This window comes from Toxorhynchites rutilus, chromosome 2 (genome assembly GCF_029784135.1).
Source record: "Toxorhynchites rutilus septentrionalis strain SRP chromosome 2, ASM2978413v1, whole genome shotgun sequence".
Classification (NCBI taxonomy): Eukaryota; Metazoa; Arthropoda; class Insecta; order Diptera; family Culicidae; genus Toxorhynchites; species Toxorhynchites rutilus.
The window spans coordinates 152,156,722-152,182,564 of record NC_073745.1 but is presented as its reverse complement, the minus strand read 5'-3'; the positions used below and the strand labels follow the sequence as shown (position 1 = coordinate 152,182,564).

Below are 25,843 nucleotides of genomic sequence, written 5' to 3'. Positions count from 1 at the left end.
AAATTGAATGTTAGCTGTCCACTTTGAATGACATTCATATTACATACTTCCGCCTCGCCAATTTCAACACTAACGGTCCCTCTCGGATATTTTTGAATAGTCCAATCGTTTCGGCGTGACTCATTCCGTGCACGGTTACGTCGTTAATCGAAATTATCTCGTCACCTGAAAGTTAATATGATAAAAACTTTAGATATGTGTTTTAAAAGTAATATACCACAATAAATGTCAATTAACGAAGGTGTGTTACAATCATAATTCATGATTTGAATTTTTTCGGAAACGTTAATTTCTATTTCATGTCCTTCGTCTGATACTATACGAAGGCAATGCAAAAAGACTCATTCTCAAAAAAGTTACAACATTTATTTCAACAGCACGTTTAATTTGAGGTCATAGTCTTCTCAAATACGTCGTTCTATTTACTAAAAATGTTTTTACAACATGTTCCGTTGCGCTACTACTTTGTGAATTGAAATAAAAATGCATGTTTATTCAGCCATTCCATGCCAAACCAATATAGTGGTTCTCAGATTTTCGTGAAAAGTTGTAGTTTTGTTCCTTATGGCAAAATATTAGACCCGTTTATTTTTTATTAGGGTTCCCATTTTCATTTAAGGGTGCTCCACAAAATCAACTTTTGCCCCTTATTTTCCTAGAATGATTTTTCAGAAAAAAATCATAATTCTTGAACAACTTGACCGATTGGGATGTTCAATATATCAAATTGAAGCCAAATAGTTAGAGCAGTTAAATTCAGTTAAATTCCACAAATGTGATATTGGTGGAGGAATTGGATTTTGTTTTAGTAATTATTGATCGTATTTATTTTCATAGTTTTCATTGCTTCGGGGCCTAGGGCGCTATATTTTTTATATTTTTTCTTGAAAACTGAGGATTTTTTACATAACATATCCAAAAATCAGAAAGGGGTTTTTTTTTGTCTTGAGTCATGATTTTTCGAAATTCACCGATGGTCAAAAAAATAAAATAAATTTTACACTTTTTTTTGAACTACTGTGCCGATTCAAATGATCGACATATCAAATTAGACCCAATGAGCTAGTCTTGTTTGATAAAATTATAAACTTGAAATCTTGATCTTGTTTTCGTAATTATTGATTGTAATTGTTTGTCATAGTTCACGTGGTTTCGAGACCAAGCGCGCCATATTTCTGCTTGAAAGCTGAGATTTTATTCACATAACATATTCGAATATCAGAGAGGTATTTTTTTTTGTTTTTGAGTACTGATTTTTCAAAGGTAACACATTCAGTTTTTGTTCAATATTCCTATGTGACTGAACTGTGCATACATGTGACTAGAATCCAAGTGTGGTATTTTTTCAAAGAGGGCCAAGACTCATTGACTTCAAGTTGGTATATCGATTATCTGAATCGGCCCAGTAGTTGAAAAATTATGAATTTCTAAAAAATGTAATTTTTGGAAAAAAAAAAGGGTGAAAATGATTTTACGGACCATCGGATAATTTAAAAAAAAATATCATAACTCAAGAAAAAAAAAGGCCTCTCTGATTTTTGGATATGTTATGTAAAAAATTCTCAGCTTTCAAGAAAGAATATAAAAAATATAGCGCCCTTGGCCACAAGACCATGAAAACTATAAAAACAAATACAATCGATAATTACGAAGGTTCAATTTGATATGCCCCACCATCCAGTAGTTCAAAGATTATGAATTATTAAAAAAGTCATTTTAGAAAAAATGGGGAAAAAGTTGATTTATTGGACCACCCTAAAATGGAACTGACCACCCTAATAAAAAAATAAATTAAAAAAAAAGGGTCTAATATTTTGTGACAGAGAACAAAACTACTACTTTTCACGAAAATCTGAGAAAAAAATCACTATGCTGCCGTTCTACGCATAATTGTCCCATGTTACATTTTGACAATTTTCACTTTTCTTCATAAAACGATGTTTTTATGCATAATCTTACGGAAAAAAAAAAATGTTTGTTCCCTGTTTTTAAAAAAACGACATCAAGCTTAATTGTCCCATGTTGATATTCTAGGCATAACTGCCCCACCATTTATTTTCAAACCCGTAATCAAGCTTGATTGATTCAGCGAGAGGATCTTGTCAAATTTCATTAAACAATAGTATAGTGCTTACAAAAAACACGGTGTATTCCTAAATTGAAATGCCTAAAGCTACTGGTAGAAAAATATTGGGTTGGGGAAAAAGAAATGTCGTATATTGTCAATATATGGCAACACTTAAACATATTTTGTGTTGTACTTATTGCATCGGGTCATACTATACGGCTATTTAAAGACGACAATCTGTGCTACAAGTGTCGTTTTGACAGTGTTGTGATTGTCCTTTTCAGTCTCAAGTTATAATGCGTCAAAAAAGGAGTCCACCAAGCAAGAATTTCGCCTTATCTGCGAGGTAAAACTGCAACGAAGGTGGCCGAAAAAATTCGTGTTGTTTATGGACCCGGTACTGTAACGATTCGCACACCACAACGTTGGTTTGATCGATTTCGTTCTGGAGTAGTGGCTGTCGAAGATACACCCCGTACTGGTATGCCAATCGTCGTGGAAACCGATAAAATCGTTGAAATCATCCCAGTAGACCGGCATGTGAGCACTCGATTGGCCAGGAACTGGGTTTAGACCATAAAACCGTTTGGAACCATTTGCAGAAGATTGGATTCCAAAAAAAGCTAGATGTACGGGTGCCACACGAGTTGACGCAAAAAAATCTTTTAGACCGAATCAACGCCTGCGATGCACTGCTGAAACGGAATGAACTCGACCCATTTTTGAAGAAGATGGTGACTGGTGATGAAAAGTGGATCACTTACGACAACCTAAAGCGAAAAAAATCGTGGTCGAAGCGCGGTGAGCCAGCCCAAACCATCGCCAAGCCCGGATTGAGGCCAGGAAGGTTTTGCTGTGTGTTTGGTGGGATTGAAAGGGAATCATCCACTATGAGCTGCTCAACTATGACCAGACCCAAAACTCAGTTCTCTACTGTGAGCAGCTTGACCGTTTGAAGCAGGCGATTGACCAGAAGCGGCCAGAAATGATCAATAGGAATGGTGTTGTTTTCCACCAGGACAACGCTCGGCCTCACACATCTGTGATGACCCGCCAGAAGCTACGGGAGCTCGGATGGGATGTCCTATTGCACCCACCGTATAGTCCGGACCTGGCTCCAAGTGATTATCATCTCTTCCGGTCCATGCAAAACGCTCTTGGTGATACTAAGATGGCCTCATAAGAGGCTTGCGAAACTGGCTGTCTGAGTTTTTTGCAAATAAGGAGGAGAGGTTTTATAAGGGGGGGATAATGAAGTTGCCTTCTAAATGGCAACAAGTTTGCGAACAAAACGGCGCATAGTTGACTTAAATTGGAGACAACAGGCAGTTGCAGCGAGTGGCGAGTGGCAAACGCAATCGCAAAACGGCAGAAGAAAAAAACTTTATACAAACTGCTTTGGTGGCAAATCCAGAACAAGGCGGCATCGAGGGCGTTCGAAATGGTTTTTGACGTAGGATTACGTCTTTCGGGAACATATGGGGGTACAAATTGAAAAACGAAAATCGATCGCATCGTGAAAAATGTCCAATTTCAAACGCTTGTTGCTCAGTCATTTCTTCATGGATTGATGAGATTTTTGCATCAAACGATTTCGGCACTCTATAACAATTTTTCACCTTGAATAAAATAATATATATCATGTAACTAACTATCGAACAATTGAAAAATCTCAACCCCTATCCTAACGGAAATACCCACTTCTGATTGGTCGAATCGACGACTCATGCGGCGGGTCCCTAACAGAGACATCAAATCCAAGCTGCCTAGGGGAAATTGGCATTGCAAATACATAAAAGTGGGGGGGAGCTTTTGCTCCCACCGAAATGTGCTCCCTAACAGAGACATCAAAACCAAGCTGCCAGGGGGAAATCGGCATTGCAAATACGTAAAAGTAGGGGGAACCTTTGTTCCTACTGAAATGTGCTCTCTAACAGAGACATTAAAACCAAGTTGCCTGGAGGAAATCGACATTGTAAATACATGAAATAGGGGGATAATTAAAATTAAAATTTGGAACTTTAAAGTTGGTTGCTTCTTGAAATTCCATATCAATGCCCGATCGTGTATTGTGAAAAATTTAGCACAAGTGTAAGTGTAAAATTGTATATGGTAGCAGTTAAGTTAAAAATGACTTGAAATATAAAATGATTTATTTCAATTTTCATAAATAAAAATCAAGGTGTGTTCCAGCTCGAGAACGGGTCGTTTATAGGCGGAAAGGAAAGTTTATAGGCGAAAAAGATTGGTAAAGTGAAGCAATATAAAAAAATGTGATTTCTCATATGCTCTACATATAGTATTAGGTGTTGTTAGTACAATTAAAATTCGCATTGGGTTGAATAAACACTCAGAAAGTAAAAATTATAAAAGAAAATTACCTTCCCATTTCAAATATGTTTTCTCTATATTAAAGTAACATGTTTTTACTGATGAGAAAAATTGATAATTGTGTTCGGTATTGGTAATTATCTGGATAACTATGGTGAGTTTTTTTTCTCTTTATTTCATCCATACATAACACAGGATGCATCTCGTTTAGGACCACAGAGGGCGGTTTTCATAATATCTCGTTCCACTTCGGTATCTTTCATCTGATACGCACCATCCAACGACTGTTTACCATCCTTCTGTCATCATCATTCGGTAAACACTGGTGGAGTGAACAAACAATACCCAACAACCAAAAAAAGGGCCCTTTTCAGGGCCACCGAATCATTATCAAAGAGCTTAACGATGTAATTCTTCAAACATATCCAAAATCAGCAGAGAGCCTAACGAAATCCTACGTCAACTATGCGGTCGTGTCTCGGACACAACCCTCCTGTGACTTTTTTCAAAACCACGAGTTTTCTAATTTGGAACCATTCCATAAAACACGTTATCAGAGCCATTAAAGTTTTCACAAAAAAGGTTACGAAATACAGTTCAATGCATTCTAAAATAATATCCAAAATAATAATAAAAAACAAATTGATTTTTTCATAATTTGTTTGCCAGGATCTGATGAGTATGTGAATTTGGCAGTTGTTCTGAGCTTATTGATAGTTGGGCACTTTCCTGATTATTCAATTTTTACCAATTCTTAAATTTCCAGATTGAAAGTACAGTAATTTACAATCAGTTCGACATTTAGCTAATTGGACGGACATGTAATGCGACATATTTAGTTGGACACTTTTGTAAACATAGAGTTCGGGGTCCAAATTATGACCCCACATTGAAAGTCGACACTGTACCACTGTCATCGCAAATGTTCAATTACAGGTTAAAATTACCTCCAATCCGACACTGAGTGGTGGTAATGCGACGTGCCATTAAATGTAATTTACTGTACAATATGTCACAAGCTGGATGGGAAGAAATTTTCCAACTGTGAAAGCTGTGGCGAGTGGCAAATGCAATCGCTAAACAGAAAGGTTTAGCCGAAAAAGATGGGAATATCGAGTGATAACAAAACAATAAACTCTTTAGATTGAAGATAATTTTGTGATCCTGAAAAGGACCCTTTTTAGCCTGCATGTGAATCCAACGAGCGAACAAATCGTAATGAATGTATTTTGACGTAGGACTACGTCTAACCGGAAGATATAGGGGGTGAAATGGAAATCTAGGCACTGAACAAGTAGGAAAAAATGCAAGATTTGGAACGCTTATAACTCGAGCATTTCTCAATAGATCGCAAAGGTTTTTGCAACAATTGATAGGAAATATATCTACGCATCTATCATAACGAATAACATTTCATTTTTCTGGAGATAAATAATTGAATAATTGTGAAATATCAAGCATTGTCAAAATACACTATGTGCCCATTTTTGATTGGTCCATTTTGTGCTCCTCAAATCGTACCGACCAAAACGGGCAACCAGAGCAGCAGCAAAATAGAATGAAGCACGATTGGAAAGGAAGAAGAAAAAAATGAACGAAACATTGGTCGCAGTCTCACACATGCGTAATTCTCGAGCCAGCCAGTCAGCTTAAAAATCCCCGCTCCGCTGCCGTAACGATCATTCTCATTCAAACCGTACACCACATCGGTTCGCATCACAACACATCAACAAACCAATCCAAGCAGCCATGTCTGGACATGGTAAAGGAGGAAAAGTGAAGGGAAAGGCAAAATCCCGCTCGAACCGTGTTGATCTGGAGTTCCCCGCAAGGGTGGCTAGGCCGAGCACGTTAGTACCAGTGCAGCAGTCCACCTAGCCGGCGTTATATAGTTTCGGCCGCCGAAGTGATTGAGTTAGCTGGCAAAGCTGCTCGCGACAATAAGAAAACCCGCATTCGGAACAGACCACATTCGGTTCGGTGGACATCAAGACAACAGGCAGTTGCAGCGAGTGGCGAGTGGCAAACGCAATCGCAAAACGGCATCAGGTAACAGAAGAAAAAAGTTTGTTCTTTATACAAACTGCTTTGGTGGCAAATCCAGAACAAGGCGGCATCGAGGGCGTTCGAAATGGTTTTTTTCAAAACCACGAGTACTAAGTTTTCTAAATTGGAACCATTCCATAAAACAAGGCGCTTTTCAGGGCCATTAAACCTTCCAAAAAAGAGTTTAGGAAATACAGTTCAATGCTTTCTAAAACAATATCCAAAATAATAATAAAACACAAATTGATTTTTTCATAATTTGTTTGCCAGGATATGATGAGTATGTGAATTTGGCAGTTGTTCTGAGCTTATTGATTTTCACCAATTCTTAAATTGCTTCTAGATTGAAAGTACAGTAATTTACACTTATCTCGACATTTAACTAATTGGACGGACATGTAATGCGACATATTTAGTTGGACACTTTTGTAAACATAGAGTTCGGGGTCCAAATTATGACCCCTCATTGAAAGTTGACACTGTACCACTGTCATCGCAAATGTTCAATTACTGGTTAAAATTACCTCCAATCCGATACTGAGTGGTGGTAATGCGACGTGCCATTGAATGTAATTTACTGTAAAATATGTCACAAGCTGGATGGGAAGAAATTTTCCAACTGTGAAAGCTGTGGCGAGTGGCAAATGCAATCGCTAAACAGAAAGGTTTAGCCGAACAAGATGGGGATATCGAGTGATAACAAAACAATAAACTTTTTAGATTTCAGATAATTTTGTGATCCTGAAAAGGACCCTTTTTAGCCTGCATGTGAATCCAACGAGCGAACAAATCGTAATGAATGTATTTTCTTCTACTTCTTCTTTTTGGCTTTAAGAGGGTTTAAACTTTTCAGTTCATTCGCCTCTATGAATGTATTTTTTGCCATCGCTCCCTTTTAACGCTCATTCGTTCGTCTCGTTGGACTCGCCCCTCTGGCTGAGTCTGCCGATTTGTCTCTATCCTGTGAGTGTGTACCGCTAGAGTATAAAACACGCGGACCCCAAAAAAATATCTTATTTTCTTTCAAACCGTAAACCCGTGTGGTTGTACGGCATCGGCATCGTGGACGTAACAAAGGAGGACAAGTTAAGCGAAAGGCAAAGTCTCACTCGAACCGTGCAGGTCTCCAGTTCCCTGTTGGTCGCATTCACTGATTGCTCCGCAAGGGTAACTAGGCTGAACGGATTGGTGCCGGAGCACCAGTATACCTAACAGCGATTATAGAGTTTCGGCCGTCGGAGTGCTCGAGTTGGCTTGCAAAGCTGCTCACGACAATCAGAAAACCCGCATAAAGAACAGAGTAGCTTCGGTTCGGCGCTCATCAAGGCAACAATTAGTTTCAGTGAGTGGCAAAGTGTTTCTCCGGCACGTCGCATTAAATGTAATTTACTGAACAACATGTCACAAGCTGGATAGCAAGAAATTTTCCAACTGTGAAAGCTGTGGCGAGTGGCAAACGCAATAGCTAAACAGGAAGGTTTAACCGAACAAGATGGGAATATCGAGTGATAACAAAAACACAACACCAAAGGTTCTTTTCAGAACCATCAACATATTCATAAAGAGTAAACAGTAAACTAATCCATTTTTCAGGTAGATAGGTAGGTATTCACGTAGGAGAAGAAAATAAAACAATATATTTAAAATATATATTTAACAAAAGCTGTCCCCTTTGTATAGTCCTACGTCACTCCGGTTATGTCCCCGACATTACCCACCCGTCTTTTTTCTTTCTTCTTTCTTTGTTTTTAAGAGGCTTTAAACTTTGCAGTTCATTCGCCTCTATGTATTTTTTTTGCCATCGCTGCCTTTTAACGCTCTTTCGTTCGTCTCGTTGGACTCGCCCCTTTGGCTGAGTCTGCCGATTTGTCTCTATCCTGTGAGCGTGTACCGCTAGAGTACAAAACGCGCGGACCCCAAAAAAAATATCTCATTTTCTTTCAAACCGTAAATCAGTGTGGTTGTATGGCATCGTTTCACATCACATCGCATCAACGGATTGATGCCGGAGCACCAGTATACCTAATAGCGGTTATAGAATTTCGGCCGCCGGAGTACTCGAGTTGGCTTGCGAAGCTGCTCACGACAATAAGAAAACCAGCCTACAGAACAGAGCACATTCGGTTCGGTGGCAACAACTAGTTTCAGCGAGTGGCAAACGCAATCGCAAAACGGCAGCAGGTAGAAGAAGGAAAAAGTTTGTTTATACAGACTGCTTTGGTGGCAAAACCAGCCACCGTATAACACGGCGCTTTTTAGAGCCATTAAACCTTTCAAAGAAGAGTTATTAAAAGTTTTTCACAATACCAATGCATTCTAAAGTGACATAATATGACATATAATATAAACTGATTTATTTTGGTTATACTTGTTCTTGAACTTATTGGTGGGGTCTTTTAAATTGATCATTCAGTTTTCACAAACCCATGCATGGTTTCCGAATTAAAAGTGGCTTCACATTGTATGCAGGATGGCATTAACGAATTTTCTCGGTAGCAAGAACTGCTTTTTTTGGTTGATACCTGATGTTGAAAATTGACTGACGTTACATCTGCATTGTATAGAAAAATAACTAAGGAGCAACATGATGAGCTATGTATTTCCTACTGCTCTGTTCTTATTTTAAAGAACTTTAATCCGAAGATCATCCGTCCCTGTATTTGCTGTTGGTTTTTCAGAACGCTTATAGCTCGTTTATTTCTCGAAAGATCGTAGAGTTCGTCTCCAAAACCTCAGTTCTTTTTCATTTTTATTTACTTTGTTTGCGGAGACTACAAATCTTACAATTCATTCGTCTCCGAAACCACAGTTTAAGGTACGGTAATGTGCTCAATAGTGAAATATATGATAGTGAATGAGCTGATGACCACCTATGCATTCCCTATCACAGCCATCATTTTGATTGTACGATATGTGCATACGCCGAAAGATGCTCGGCGTTGAACATTTAAAAAGTACAAAGCCTTCAGAAAAAACTCAAGAATCAATTTTGTAAAAAAAAACGCAAAAACACAACACCAAAGGTTCTTTTCAAAACCCCACATGTTCATGAAGAGTAAACACTAAAGTAATCCATTTTTTCAGGTAGATAGGTAGGTATTCACGTAGGAGAAGAAAATAAAACAATATATTTAAAATATATATTTAGCAAAAGCTGTCCCCTTTGTATAGTCCTACGTCACTCCGGTTATGTCCCCGACATTACCCACCCGTCTTTTATTTTTTATGGAATTACCGGACTATTGATATTTGACATAAGTCCTTTTTGTCACCGGATTGAACGGATTCGTATATTATTCGTCGTTAGATCCATACGTGCAAAAGTAAAATGCAAATGTTTGACTGCCGTATAGTTGTTCACCAAATACAATGGTCACACTTATACACACTAGGGAAAGATTTCCACTTGCGGGAGAATTGTTAACTGTAAACTATAAACTAATCGGCGGTTTATGGTTATTTTTTACAGTAACAATTTTGCTGAAATTTGTGTTCCATTCGTATGGCAGCCCCCCCCCCTGTAGAGGGAGGAGGAGTATTTATCCAACACAGAAACATTTATTGCACCCTAAAACCTCCACATGGGTGCGTTTGCTTGATTTATTCTCGAGTAATGCAGAAACTTGTGTTTCATTTGTATGGCAGCCCTCCCTAAGAGAAAGGGGAGGAATATCTACCCACCATAGAATCATTTATTGCACCCTAAAACGTCCACATGCCAAATTAGGTTTCATATGCTTGATTAATTCTCGAGTAATACAGAAATTTGTGTCCAGCTCCCCCTTTCTCATATAAGAAATTCTATTAACCATTAACTTTTATGCCCCATCAAAAGAACAGGTATTAGGTTTTTGTTAACCAAGTACACATTAACGAAGAATATTAGAAATATGCAAACTCGAAACTCCTTCTTCATCTGGTAACTATCTAGAAGGTCGTTATACATTCTTCTCTTCGAAAAAAGACCAAAAAACACGCTATAACTGTATGAAATGTAAAAAAATATGTTTGTCTCGAGCATACAGTTATGGTATGTTCTGATTCTTTCACCAATGCAATCGATAATTACGTTTTTATGTTATTTCATAGCTCTTTATACTTTCATGAATTATATTCAGTTGATTACTTTCATTTAATAACAGGAAAAAAGTCGAATTTTGCTATTTGAGTGGGAGTATCAAAAATTGATCTGTTTTAAGGATGCTGACTATTAAAACTGAATGAAGATGAAGAAAACATAGTTTATGGAGTTTTTCCATTCAATTATACCCTTGTCTTCAAATAAACACCAATTAAGCCTAAAAAATATACAATAGCAATATTACAGAGAAGCTCAACTTTCGGTATGTGACACTGTGCGCGAGTATACGTGTTATGATTTTGTACGCGAGTACAGGAGGGTAGAACAAATTAAGCGGATCTTCAAAAAGCCTATTCGTACTGGCGATGATTTCTGACAAGCGATTTTGCAACAACGAAACACTCTAAATAAACTGGGAATCAGCCCAAATTAACGGTTGTTGGCTCAAGAAACAGTGTGCCGTTGAAGACATCGAAGATGTCAGTTCCAACACTACAATAACACTACAACACTACTTTCCTTCATGCCATGTTACGAAACGCTTCTTATTTTGTGTAATATAAATCACGCTAGCATATGATTTCCTCGCTTTCGTCAATGTCAATAGGTTGTATACAAAACAATTTCCACGCACTCGTGTCGAACTGGATCCGGTGTCATCGAAGCATGAATAAAACAATTCAAGGCCCGTTTCGAAAGCTGGACTGAAGATGGATGCATTGCCAGCGGGTCACAAAAAATACACCACATGTGGGCAATGCGAACGAAGGTGCTATTGCTTTTGTCGTGCAATGCTCATTATAATGTTGTAATGCTAATTGATCGTTCGGCTGATGGCATGCGAAGGCAAGCAAGACAGCAATGGAAAATCGAAAAAATGACAGATCGCTTCAGGCAAAGTGCATATATTCGTGGTCGCAGACAGAAATGACACTTAAATAACCCAAGCACAAATGTTGTTATGTAAGATAGGAGTATTTTCTGGTCTGTGATGCCGATGCAGCCGAATGAGATGGTCGGGAAGTGTTTTCTAATATGATCAGATTGTTTGAAATACACATTATTTTTATTGATAACAATGTTAATTATTTTATATCAATGAGGAGATATTTCTATCATTGCAAAACAGGAAATAATATTTCTCCGAAGCGTTGTTGATCCTCTCAACAAACGAAGCTTCGAGTTGTGTTGTTTAGATGGAGGAGTGAAAGCCATTCCTTCTGCACGAACAACACGTGCTGATTAACGGCTGGGCGAAAGGAAGAAAAACATGCAATCAGCTGAACAACTAACTCGTGCGCCTATGAGGTACATTACGGAAAACAGTGTTTTTAATTAATCCATTGAGCTACGTGACGGCTCAGTAGTTTCTGCGTGTATTAAGGAAACACGCACTCAGTGTGACGTCGGGTATTCAATGGTGAGATCGTTCCGCCTTCATTAACTTACCAGCCATCAGATTGCCATCCAACGCTGCCTGTCCACTGGGGAAGACAGTTTTAACGTATATGCCCATATTACCCTTGGGTGAATCACGTCCACCGACAATGCTGAAACCAAGAGATTTCATTCCGACGCCTTTGTAGAACGTTACCACGAGGTAAACGCATTTGTGGATTCCTGGAGGGAAGAAACGCAAACAAAGTTTTATACAAACCAATGTTAGAGTGTTTCGATTCACCTTCGATATACGACGACCCTTCTTCGTTGATGAGTATCCGCACGCCAGATTCGAACTTAGCACTATCGATCGAGCAGTTGAGATCGTCTCTGCTGCTAACATCTTGCTCTGTTTTGCATCGCTGCAGCGGGTTCCCGTCGATGGTGTCCAATCCGGATCCGATGGAACCCTTTTCCGATATTGACGAAACGAGTGCGTTCGTATCGTTGCAGGACTTCAGCCGGATTCTTTGTACTGTCTTCGGAATATCTTCGGCTTTCTTAATCTTTATGGAGCGATAGTCCATACTTGCTTGATGGTTGCGAATCGTACCGAAGGGAACGTTTCTTCGGATTGTATCCGAAATCACTTCAACCAAAGTGACCGGCCGAATCGAGGACGTTTCGCTTTCGCCATCACTGTCACCGGCCAAGTGTGCGATTGACAAGTGTCGACTGAGGTTACTTTGGGATATTGGCCGATTGATTGCGTTATACCTTACTTCAACCGAATGTTCATTGCTATGCATCCCATTACTAACTGACGATGACGCGTGAGAGATGATATCCGCATCACTATCTTTGATGACCCGTTTCGAACCGAGAATTTGGGTGTACCCATTCTTGCTCAAATTTTCGCAACGTTGCTTACTCAGCATTTGCCATTTCTCATCATCACAGATTGTATTAGAGATCGAAATACGATTAGCGTAAACCGGTGTGTAATCGATTGACGAATGCGTTTCGGCCATTGGAAAAGATGCTCTTTGCGATTGTTGTTGCTGTTTGATCCGTCCGTTCGAAATTGGCGTTGAACAGTTGATTATGGTTGAGCATGCCTCTATTGGACTTGTTTGCTGTTTTGGATTGTTGCCATTGCATATCTGCGGACTACCTGTAATACTGTTCACTTCCGGATCGTTTAGCTGCTTACTCACATAGCCATCAATCTTGATCTTCCGGTGTAGGTCGGAGTTGAACGTAGTTAGCTCGTCATGCGCAATGACAAGGTCTACAAAGTTGTTGACGAACGTCGATAGTATGCGTTGTACCGTGCTGGGAGATTGCAAACCACGTAAATGGTGCCCGTTTACGTTGACAATCTCGTCACCGACCCGCAAGCGGCCGTCTCTATAATAAAGATGCGCAAGTATAACTACAGTTCTATTTCTTCATCCAAATCTTACCTGTAAGCTATTCCTTCCGGGTCTATCTCCGTCACCAGATACCTCGTTTCGCAGTCTCCCTCGTCCATGTTCACCGTTTGCGGCGTGAGTTCGATCCCGATCACCTCGTCTGCGCTTTTTTTCTCGAGCTTAACCTGCCTGAAACGTCGTCTTATGGTACTGCAGTCCAGATTCTGCACCGAGGCAGCCGAACTGGACGACGACATCCGCCGCCGGCTACCGAACATGTACGACTGATCCTTCGTTCGGATGGCGTCTGCGTACGAATCGACGCTAACCGTTGTTTGCTGAACCGTTAGACTATTCGCACCGGAACCGTTTTCTTCGATCTTATCTTCAGCATGTCGTCCATCGCTGTCATAGCCGGATTCGTTGCTGCTGAGACAGCTGCTCAATCTTTGGTAATTGCTCACGAAGTTCTGCTCATCAGTTAGGGTTTTGATGGAGTTGTTTCGGGACATTACCCCCAACTCGCTGGTCGTTATGGATTTGGAGTCGTTTCCGGACAGAAACGCGTCTCCGTTTTCGGATATGTTTAGTTGAGAGTCTGTTATGGAAATATTATCGAGATCAGATCGCAGGCTGATTACGGAGCCACGGTTCCCAGAACGGAGCAGATTATCCTTTATTCGATTGAAGTTGATAACGGAACCTCCATTCTCTTCCGGCAAAACAGACAATTTCGAACGAAGGAAAGCGTATGGGAAGTGGTTCTTTTTTGACATTTGTTCCTGGTTAGCGGTAACTCGTGCTATATCATCGCAACTGGATGATTTGGCCGCGGCGGATTGCTTCGAGTTTGATTGTCCTATCGTTGACATATTGAGATTTGTATTGCTAACCGCATGTTTGTGGTTTCCGTTTGCCAAGTTGATGCCCTCAGTTGGATCATCACATTTAATGTAAGAAGATGTGTTCAGCTGGCTGGTTGAACTACTACGGTACAACGTCGATTGACCATCCATTTTAGCTTTAGCCACGAAACCGTTTGGCGATTGGGATCGTGATTGTTGTCCGTTGGGTTTCTGTTGATTTTGTTTTTGAACCTGCTGATGCTGATGTTTTTGAAAATTATTTGACTTATGGTTGAGCATTCCTGTTGATCCCATGCGATAGAAGAAGCTTTTAAATGTCCCGGAGGATCTTTCATTGTTCAGTTTTACCAATGCATCGTTTCTGGGTTGGTACGCTTTCAGCGGAACCGTTTTGCTCTTTTTCATGGTATCTGTATTGAAGACGGTCATACAAGTCGGAGTGGTTGCGATTTGTGGCGAAACTGAAGGCTTTTGAGCATCACTACCACGACGCAACAGGTCGAATTTTTTACCCATCTTACGGCCCCATGTGAACACTGAAAATAGAAAAAAAAATACAAGGTCATATATAAAACGGCATACTACAAAATGCATGATAAAATATCAATAATAAATCTTCAACGCAAGGGACGTTAAACTTCAATTTCCTCATACAACACCTGACGTTCGCAATCCATTTTTCCTCTTCAGTATACCATCGTTTGGAGGTCGTTCAATTATCGACCATTATAATAATTGTTATGATCATTCCTTATATCTCAACCGTCCCATCATCCCTTATGGCGCTGCCCTTTGTTATCCCCCAGAGCGGAGCTGTAAGTGCAACAGTAGCAATATATCTTCTTTATCACGGCTTTCAACATTTATTATCCGGAACTCTCTCTCCCTCCAGTTTAGTTCTGGTGCATTATCTACGTATGAACGGACCCGACCGTTGCAGCATCCTGAGCATAAACCATAATTATCATTAACACGAATCGATTAAACGAACAGATATCCACACAATATACATCTCTATAGCACAATTTGCAAGAAGCGATTACAGTTTATTATTTGCACGAGGGGGAAAACGCTGTCGTCTCTCTTTTTTGCACCCGAAGATGTTCCGTTCGATGTGTCCCATGGCTCCCTGCTGCAGATGCAATCTGCCAACAAAAGGTCCAGTTCATCTTGCACTCCATAGAAACACAATTAGAAGTGCATCTTACATCAAGTTTCTGCACCGCCACCATTGGATTGTGGGGTAATGTGTTGGTCTGGCGGTGAAAATATGAGAAATGGGCTTCATTCATTTATTTATTTGCTAACGCTACTTTCTCTTGTAGAAATCTGTCTTTTCAACGCAACGAAGCACTGCTTGGATTTTCGTTATCGTTATTCAGTTGATTTTCGATACCTAGTATCCACATGGAATCAATAAATCTTTTCAACCGATGTTTTACAGTCAATCGCAAAATGCAGTGTACACAGGCGACTTTATAATGATTTTCATTTGCGTTGGTCACCTCCATTGCTTTTATTTGGCTTTGATGTACATTAACCCTTTGTGGTCGTATGTCTGCTCTCGGTCACCATAGCAAGCAATCATACTAAACGAAATAATCATTCTACCAGTTTGGTCGCCCTGAAATGTTTTTTTTTATTGTAGAATCATTTGACGATGATTGTTTGATGATTCATGATGATTCATTACTTTCTTGGTGACTAAATAAGTGAAAAAAACTCTACCTGCACGCGATTAATGACTTATTGAATAACTTGGTATTCCCCAAATAATTTTTTGGTGTATAATATTAACACCTGCTTCACCACAGCGTCAGTTCAATGCATTGATGCAATGTCTAAAGGCTTCGTTAGTGATTAGATGACAGAAAACAAACAATGTTAACTGCTTGGGAAAAGGTTGAATTTTTGCCTCAGCAGAAATTGATTACTAATACTCTAGCGTAAGTAATTCCCTTCCGCTATCCCCCTACTTGTTTATATTTATCATTACAAATGGGGTTTCAGCGTAGCGAAGAGGTACTATTTTAACGTACGGGTTATGAAGCACGCACGTACGCATACAAATATCCCTATATCGATGGCTTGAAGCAACTAAATACACCCACACTTATCTCTGTATTGCACTCTAGTTAACAGAAGCCGTTTCTGATAATATTGCCAGTCTAGATGAGCTTAGCTGTCATCCTTTGTAGAGAGAGTTTTCCTACCGACATGCGAAACCAAATCTATATATATATATATATATATATATATATATATATATATATATATATATATATATATATATATATATATATATATATATATATATATATATATATATATATATATATATATATATATATATATATATACATATATATATATATATATATATATATATATATATATATATATATATATATATATATATATATATATATATAAATGGATTTCTGTCTGTCTGTCTGTCTGATTCTTATGGACTCGGAAACTATTGAACCGATCAACATGAAAATTTGTATGTAGGGGATTTTGGTGCCGGCGATGGTTTTCGTGATAGTTTGAAACCCCTCCCTCCTCTCTAAGGGGGGACCTCCCATACAAATTAAACACAAATTTCTACATTACTCTAGAATTATTCAAGCAAATGAAATCAAATTAGGCATATTGAGGTTTTAGGGTGTAATAAATGTTTCTATGGTGGTTAGACTCTCCACCCCCCCCCTCTTTAAGGGGGGGGGGGCTGCCATACAAATGAAGCACAAATTTCTGCATTACCCGAGAATTGTGCAAGCAAATGAAACCAAATTAGGCATATTGAGGTTTTATGGTGCAATAAATGTTTCTATGTTTTCCACCCCCTCTCTAAGGGTGAGCTCCCATACAAATTAAACAGAAATTTCTACATTACTCGGGAATTAATCAAGCAAATAAAACCAAATTTGGCACATTGAGGTTGTACGCTTCGTATCTGGCGTTGTCCTCGTCCCACGATGGGTCCCAAATTCCGACGATGGCGGATGAAGGTGATACGGCTGGCGGAATATCACGATGGATGGTGGAAAGTGGAAATACGTTTCGGGAGCGCAAATAGAAACGTCCGCACTCTTTCACTTATAACTCGCTTATATTCTGGTAGGAAAAACTGGCACAAAGGCCAGTGGAAAAACCTACTTCCTTTCGTGCACATGTGTTGTGTGTTTTTAGTATCAGTTTTGTGTGTGTATGAGTGTGTACGTTTTCGTGCAGTTTTTGACGTCTATGTTCGTTGCAACATGACGTGTTGCCAGTGTTGCTGTTGCGTGTTATATTAGCGTGTGTGAGTAGTGTAGTGTATTATTATATGTACATTTCATTTTAATTTACATTTCATTTCTTAATTTCATTTCATTTTAATTCGTTTATGTGGAGTACTCGTAGTAATCGTTGCTGTCGTCATCGGTTGTTCGTCACAAGGAGGCTTACTGTCATACGGTGGATGATTGCGATCGAACATGCCGCCCCCCTTGAAATGTGAATTTCAAAAGGAAACATCTCGACCGACTCGCAATGTCCCCGGTCCATCGAAGCTTCTGGTTGTTTCCAATCGTTGCATATACTCGGACATATCGATCCCTCCGTTGCGACTGCCGGATTCCAGCTGTTTACTCGTTTGCTTGACACGAAGAATCGTCTGGAACGGGCTTGACTGGGAATGCTGCGATAGTGGGAGCAAGGTTCGGTGAGCACTGACGAGCGAGAGGCTTGCACTCGGACTCTGCGGGGGTGCCAGGAGCTGTGGAAGCACTGTGGAAGCGGGCACATTTTGCGGATCGACCGGCGATAGGTTTTGTTGTCCCCCATCAGAATGTCGGCAACTCGAACACGCTTGTCATCACCAGCTATCGTTTTGACGACTCGAGCGATCGGCCACTGCGTAGGCGGGTGATTGTCTTCTTGTACCAGGACCATGTCTCCTACGGAAAGATTCGGAGAGGGTCTCGGCCATCTCTGAACCCTTTGCAGTGCAGGGAGGTGCTCGAGATACCACCGGGACCAGAAAGATTGTACGTTACGTTGCATGTCCTGCCAGCGGGACAGGCGATTGGAAGGTAGTTTGGTAAGGTCTGGTTCGGGTACGGCTTGTAAAGGACCGCCGATAAGGAAGTGGCCGGGAGTGAGTGGCTTAATGTCAGAAGGATCATTGGAAATTGGGGTAAGAGGGCGTGAATTGAGGCAAGCCTCGATTTGAGCAATGATGGTTGTCATCTCTTCTTGTGTGAGGAGAATGTCGATCGTCACACGGTTGAGATGGTTTTTCACTGATTTCACACAGGCTTCCCAAAGCCCTCCGAACGAGGGCGAACGTGGTGGAATAAAGTGGAACGTGATTCCTTGACGCGTTGCGTGTCCTGCGACTTCCAACTGGTGCTGCTGAGAGTGATATAGCACTCGGAGTTCCTGCAACGCTCGGTTGGCGCCGACAAAGTTAGTGGCGTTGTCGCAGTAAATGTTGAGAGGGTAGCCACGTCTGGAGCAGAACCGGATCAGCGCTGCGATGAAGGCGTCTGTAGTTAGGCTCATGACCAATTCCAAGTGGACAGCCTTGGTTACCATGCATATGAACACGCAGATGCACTGATGCACCGTGGAACGTGCCTTATTACGGCCGTCGATTGGCCAAAAGCGACGACGAACTGCTGCTAACAAATATGAAGGTCCAGCGTGGAGAGTGGCTTCGTGGGCATCAAGGAAAACGAGATCGGTGAAACGGTGATTTTTTGGGAGAAGAATTGGATGCTTACGGTCGAAAGGAATCGGGGCGTTTTTTAATCGTCCACCAACTCGGATGATTTTTTCGCCCTCGAACAAGACTGGACGAAGATAGCGAAGAGGAGATTTGTTGCTGATCGGAGCCTTGTTCTGCAATCGTCTATATTCATCCGGGAACTGCTCTTGTTGTATAAGAACAATGAATGCTAATTCAACATGTCGAATTTCGAAAGGAGTTATAGCACCGTACGGTAGACGAGTACCCGTCTTCTTGGCTCTGCAGATGGTGGCGTATCGACGCCAATATACTAATACGCGAAGAACTTTGTGGAGTGAATCGTAGCTCTCGAAACGATCAGAGAGCCAATTGTCCCTCTCGATGGTACTCATGGCCGAAAGTAGTAGGGCCTTCCTGTGTTCCAGGTCCGATTCTGGAGGAGACTGCTTTCGCCATGAATGCGCTGTTTTTGGCCACTCTGTGAACGGTTGAGAAAGCCACTGTGGGCCGTGCCACCACAGAAAATTTTTGAGGATTGCAGCTGGAGTTATACCACGCGAAATGTAGTCAGCGGGATTATCTTCGGTGCGAACGTGGAGCCAGGTAGCAGATTCCGTGAGCTGTTGGATCTCTGCCACCCGGTTGGCAACAAATATATTCCAGGATGATGGAGAGCCATCAATCCAATGGAGCGTGATCGTTGAATCAGACCACAAAAAGCACGGACACTTGATCTTTCTGCTTCAAGAACTTTCTGCTGTAAATTTGCCAACAGCACAGCTGCACACAGTTCCAGGCGTGCGAGTGATGGTCTGCGTTTTTCCGAAGGTGCAACTCGGGATTTAGCGGCCGTCAGCTGTACTGTGATAGCACCGGACGACGTAACGGTACGAAAATACACACATGCAACGTAAGCATGGAGTGAAGCGTCTGCGAAACCAATTAGATGAATGGCGATCGGCTTGTCTGTCAAAACGAAGCGTGGAATTGAAAGTTGCTGCAGACTGGAGAGCTGTCCAGCAATCTCTGTCCAACGCTGGTGGTATTCCTGCGGAAGAGGATCATCCCAGCCAAAGTTGCTTTGCCAGAGCACAGATATCAGAATCTTGGCGGAGACGATGACGGGGCCAAGTAGGCCAAGAGGGTCGAAGAGACTGCACGTGTGTGATAGTATGCTGCGCTTGGTCGAGACAGGATCATTAGGCCACTCCGAGCTTCTTGAAAAGAAGCTCGTCGGATTTGGGTTTCCACAACAAGCCGAGTGCCTTGATTGGAGCTGACTGGTCGAGCTCAAGCACCGGAGATTGCTCGCGAAACTCAACTGGAAATTGTTCGATGACTACTGGTTCATTTGATGACCATTTACGAAGTGGAAAACCAGCAGAACTCAGCATCTCTGATGTTTCCTTCGATGCTACTATAGCTTCGTCTAGTGAATCGAATCCGTACATGAGATCATCCACGTAGAATCCCTTCCTGATCACAGGAGCAGCTGCAGGATAAGTCACTGCTTCGTCGTCTGCTAGCTGCTTTAAGCAACGTGTGGCCAAAAACGGCGCGGTCGTAGTTCCGTAAGTAACGGTGGTGAGTTGATACGTATGAAGTGGCTGCGATGGAGATTCACGCCAGAGAATCTGCTGTAGTGGTTGATCGTCTTCTGTCACCCAGATTTGACGGTACATTTTTGCGATGTCTGCTGTAACGGCTACAGCTTTGGTTCGAAAGCGAAGAATGATCGAAGTCATATCGGCTTGTACGGTCGGACCTTTCAACAGCAGATCGTTGAGGCTGAAACCCAAGGTAGTTTTGCACGAGCCATCGAATACCACTCGCAGGTTTGTGGTGGTGCTGTCCGGTTTGAAAACGGCATGATGTGGCAAATAGAAGTGGCGCCCTGGAGAATCCTCGACAGGGGTAACCAACTTCATGTGTCCCAGAGCGAGAAACTCGTCCATGAAGGCCTTGTATTGGCGAAAGAGTTCTGGGTTGTGCTGGAATCGTTTTTCCATGCAGAGGAAGCGACGAGTGGCAATTGAAAGCGAGTTCCCAAGTTGATTGACGAGCTCAGTATTTTTGGGAAGCGAAACCACGTAGCGTCCGGTTGAATCACGATGAATATTGGCTACGAAATTTTCTTCGCATAGTTTTTCTTCGACTGACCAGATACATGGTGAAAGGCAGGCTTCCAGTTCCCAAAATCGACTCACACGTTGGTCCAATTCATTCAGCGTTATCACGTGACAGTTTGATACAGCTGTTGTAGGAGAATCTCCTTCAGACTAGTCTTCGGCCCGAGACTAGCCATCCGAACACCGAATTCTGTAGAATCGGCCTTTCCTCTGCGATCTTGAAATGTCCTCTGCGAAGAAGCTCGAAGAACGCCTGCGCGCCAATGACGATATCGATTGGACCCCTGGTGGCGAACGAAGGATCGACGAGACGAATATTATTCGGAATGGCCCAATCAGAAGTATCGATGGTCCACGTTGGTAGGTCATTGGTCACCTTTTCCATCACTACGAACTCGAGTGGAACACGGAAATTGTTGAACCTCGAGGCAACAGTGGCAACAGTAGAGTACTTAGCGACTGTCTTCACTTCACCGCCAACTCCTGCGATATCCAGGATTTGTGGCGATTTGCGTGATGCGATCAAACGACGGGATCTCTCAGTCATGAGATTGGGTTGCGACGCATTATCGAGCAGAACACGAGCAAGAAACGAATTCCCCTTAGGACCAAATACGAGTCAAAGCGAGTTATCATCGAGTGTGCATTGGCTGAGACGGTAGACTGGATTGGATCACAGAGAGGACTGCGATCGTAAGTGGACTGATCGATTTTGACGACGACGTTTGAGATAGTGAATGGTTGCTTATGAGAAACGTGTGATGTATCAACGGCGGGATTGTGCAATAGAGTGTGGTGCTTGGCTCCACATTCACGACAGGATCCGTACTTACAGCTGGCGGACGAATGCTGCCCAAACAGGCAATTGGCGCAGATTCTGGTGCGGGAAACAAACGAAGTGCGCTGGACAAGTGACATGTGCTTGAATTGTTCACAGTAGTACAATCTATGAGCCTTTCCGCAAACAGGACACTGCTCCCTAGAACTTGACATTATTGCAGCAGCAGTATTCTGTGGAAAAGACTTGATTTCTTGTATGGGCCGCTCTACACACAGTGCATCCAACTCCATGATGTAATTTCGCAGAAACTCTACCAGCTCGTCGTAGGTAGGCATCCTCTTCTTCTCCGAGAAACGTTGCCATTCTCGATATGTGGCCTGGTCAAGTCGCGATGTGACCATGTACACTAGCAAAGAACTCCATCCGTCAACCTTCTCTCCAAGTTTCTCCAGAATCCCCAAATTGTTCTCAAAATCTCCTAGCAGTCTCGTCAGCAGTCGTGGACACTCCTTCTTCACCTTTTCGACCTGGAATAGCGACTCAATGTGGTTCCGAATCAACACGTTCTTGTTCTGGTACCGATCCGTAATTCAATGCCACTGAATAGTTATCACTTGTTACAGAAATCTTTTCGATTAAATTGAACGCTTCTCCACGCAAAGTCGACTTCAAATAATAAAATTTTTGAACGTCCGACAGATCTCGATTGCGATGAACCAAAGATTCGATACATACAAATGAAACACAAATTTCTGGATTACCCGAGAATTGTTCAAGCAAATGAAACCAAATTAGGCATATTGAGGTTATAGGATGCAATAAATGTTTCTATGGTGGTTAGACTCTCCACCCCTCTCTCTAAGTGAGGGCTCACATACAAATAAAACACAAATTTCCACATTACTCGGGAATTAATCAAGCAAATGAAACCAAATTAGGCATATTGAGGTTTTAGGGTGCAATAAATGTTTCTATGGTGGTTAGACTCTCCGCCCTCTTCTCTAAAGGGGGAGGAGGCTCCCATACAAATTAAACACTATCCCCATACAAATTAAATACTATCGGCTGTAAGAAGCGGATCATCATGTATCATTATTGGGGATATAAATATACCTGTTAACCAACCGAAGACTACCTCACAATGCTGCGTTGTTATAACTTTAAAGTAACTAACACAATTGTTACAAGACCAATCAGTAACAATATCCTTGACTTGATTTGCTCGGAATCCCTCATAAGAAAAGTAACGAACGAAACTATCTTTTCCGGCATCAGTAACCACTGTATGGTGCTCTCCACTATCCATAATCACAGAAATAAAAACGAGCGAGTCTTACAGAAAACAATTGTAAACCATACTGAACTGAACGAATATTTTATGACTGCTATCAGATGTCTTCCAGCAGGATCTGCAGTAGCAAAGCTTTAGTATACTGTTAACCTGTACCGTGATTTGAAGCAAAAGTGTTCAAAAGTATATATGCAAAAACAAAAGGTGTTTGTCCATGGATGAGTTTTGATTTATGGAAGATGATGCAAATTAAGGACAAAATTCTATATAAAAGTAAAAGAAACCCTCTTAATACCTGCGTTCGGGATCAACTCGCGCATATATCGAAAAAGCTTCAGAAAACGAAAGAGCATGCCAAAAGATCATACTACAGGAATCTGTTTCGTGACCCAAACCCCAAAAATATGTGGAGAATTCTCGATCAAGTGCTAGGACGGACTAACTATGATCAACAGCAACAACTAGAACTTGAACACTGTGGGCTCACTGTGAAGGATCCGAAAGCAGTATCTGAAATTTTCAATGAGTTCTTCAGCGAAATTGGACCCAAACTCGCCTCTAGCATCCCAAGATATCAGGAAATCAATAAGTTTGGAAGTTTAGGACCTACAAGTAAAACAATCTTTCTGTGACCCACAAATAAGCTAGAAGTACTTGTAGAAATCAAAAAATTGGACTGCTCCATGAGCTGTGGACCAGATGGTGTACCAGCAATATTTTTGAAAAGGCACTATGATTTTTTTGCTGATTTATTAACGGAAGTCTTTAATGAAATCATCGATACAGGAGTTTATCCGGAATACATGAAAATTTCCCGTGTAATACCAATCTTTAAATATGGATCCAAGAAGGACCCGAACAATTACAGACCTGTCTCAGTCCTATCGGTTTTTAATAAAATTCTGGAACGGCTTATCGTTTGTAGACTAACTAATTATCTTGAAGCGAACGATTCTTTTTATCATTTTTTTCCCAAAATATATATTTTATTAAGGCACATGTGGCGTTAGCCTGACGGGGCCGGGAGTCCAATTCTTTTTATCATTGTCAATATGGTTTTCGTGCTGGATCAAGTACCGTTCTGAATCATATTTCGGACGCTTAAGGCATATGATGCAGAAAACAGATCTAAACTTTATGCACATGTATTATTTGGTTGATATTTTCAATAAATTTGTTCAATATGCAGTCAAGCTTTCTACTTTGGTACCTATTCGATTGAAAACATAAAAAAATCATCGAATAAAATTTTCAAATGGAGCGAATAAAAATCAAACTTTGGACACTAAATCAAATTTCGGACAAATTGAATTCAAATTTCGGACACTTTATTTTGTAATTTCATGGACGAAAATTACATTACACTTGATTATATTTTATATCAACTGCAAAACACTTACCAAGCAATAACAGTAAACTGTTAACGATGATAAAAACTGATGAAACACGGGAGAAATTTAAATATTTATGAACGGGTAAATTCAACGTTCTCACGATAAGCAAACGTCAAACACAAACGATAATGCTTGGATTTTGGATTTTGGATGGATTTTTCCCTACTATGTAGTAATTCAAATGTAATTCTCAAATGAAGTGATAGTGAAACCAAGGGATTACTCTAAAGAAGCAATTGTGATATTAATTTTACAGTTCTATCATCAGTGCATTAAGCATTTCAAGATATTAGAACAAAGTGTCCGAAATATGATGTTGTCCGAAATATGATTCAGAACGGTACTCTCACTGCAACGAGTGAGCTTGTCGACGACATAAAGGGTGTGTTACATCAAATTGCATCACGGAAAAAACGCTGTAGAAATTTAATTTCTAGGAATTATATCTTCAGCTTTCGCTTATAATCAGATAAGAGTGTATAGATCACGTTGGCCATGCTTCACTGTCAATTTTTCGTAAATTTGGAAAAATGTCGTCGAACGAAAAAGAGCGTCGTGAATTAATCCTGTGCACTCATTTCGAGAATCCGAAGTCGTCACATCGGGACATCGGTAAGATGCTGGGAATCGTCCAATCCACGGTCAGCAGAGTACTAAAACGATACTTCGAGAACCTAACCATCGACCGGAAGGTAAAGAACGGCAAAAATGGATGCTCCGTCAGTGAAATAGATCACAAGCGCGTAGTTAAGCAGTTTAGACGTGATCCGAGAAGTTCGGTCCGGGATGTCGCCAATAAGCTGAATTTGTCAAGTTCATTCATCCAGCGGACCAAGCAGCGGAAGGGCCTGCGTACATACAAGGTTCAGAAGGCTCCTAACCGCGACGAAAGGCAAAACATGGTGGGGAAGACGCGAGCCCGGAAGCTGTACACCGAAATGCTGACGAAGCCGCATTGCCTGGTAATGGACGACGAAACCTACGTCAAAGCGGACTTTCGTCAGCTGCCGGGCCTGTTGTTCTTCTGCGCAGAGGACAAATTCAGCGTTCCGGAGGATATTCGCAAGCAGAAACTATCCAAGTTTGCCAAAAAGTACATGGTGTGGCAAGCGATCTGCTCTTGCGGAAAGCGGAGCGCCCCCTTCGTGATGACCGGAACGGTAAACGGGCAGGTTTACCTTAAGGAGTGCCTACAGAAGCGCTTACTACCACTATTGAAGCAGCACGAGAGCCCGACCATCTTCTGGCCGGATCTCGCTTCGTGCCACTATTCAAAGGACGTGTTGGAGTGGTACGAAGCCAACGGGGTCACCTTCGTGCCAA

At 41.2% G+C, this 25,843-nt stretch overlaps 1 protein-coding gene across 2 annotated transcripts in view; it reads right to left on the bottom strand.

Moving 5' to 3' along the window:
* Positions 1–25,843, bottom strand: part of LOC129764178 (uncharacterized) — a 228,558-nt gene that overhangs the window by 517 nt on the left and 202,198 nt on the right. For both annotated transcript variants that reach the window (XM_055763025.1, XM_055763026.1), the window contains exons 4-7: positions 13,373–14,723; positions 12,208–13,316; positions 11,976–12,146; positions 48–165 (exon numbers count right to left, since the gene is read on the bottom strand). In XM_055763025.1, coding sequence (XP_055619000.1) covers positions 48–165; positions 11,976–12,146; positions 12,208–13,316; positions 13,373–14,723 — 2,749 coding nt within the window. The remainder of the gene's footprint in view (positions 1–47; positions 166–11,975; positions 12,147–12,207; positions 13,317–13,372; positions 14,724–25,843) is intronic.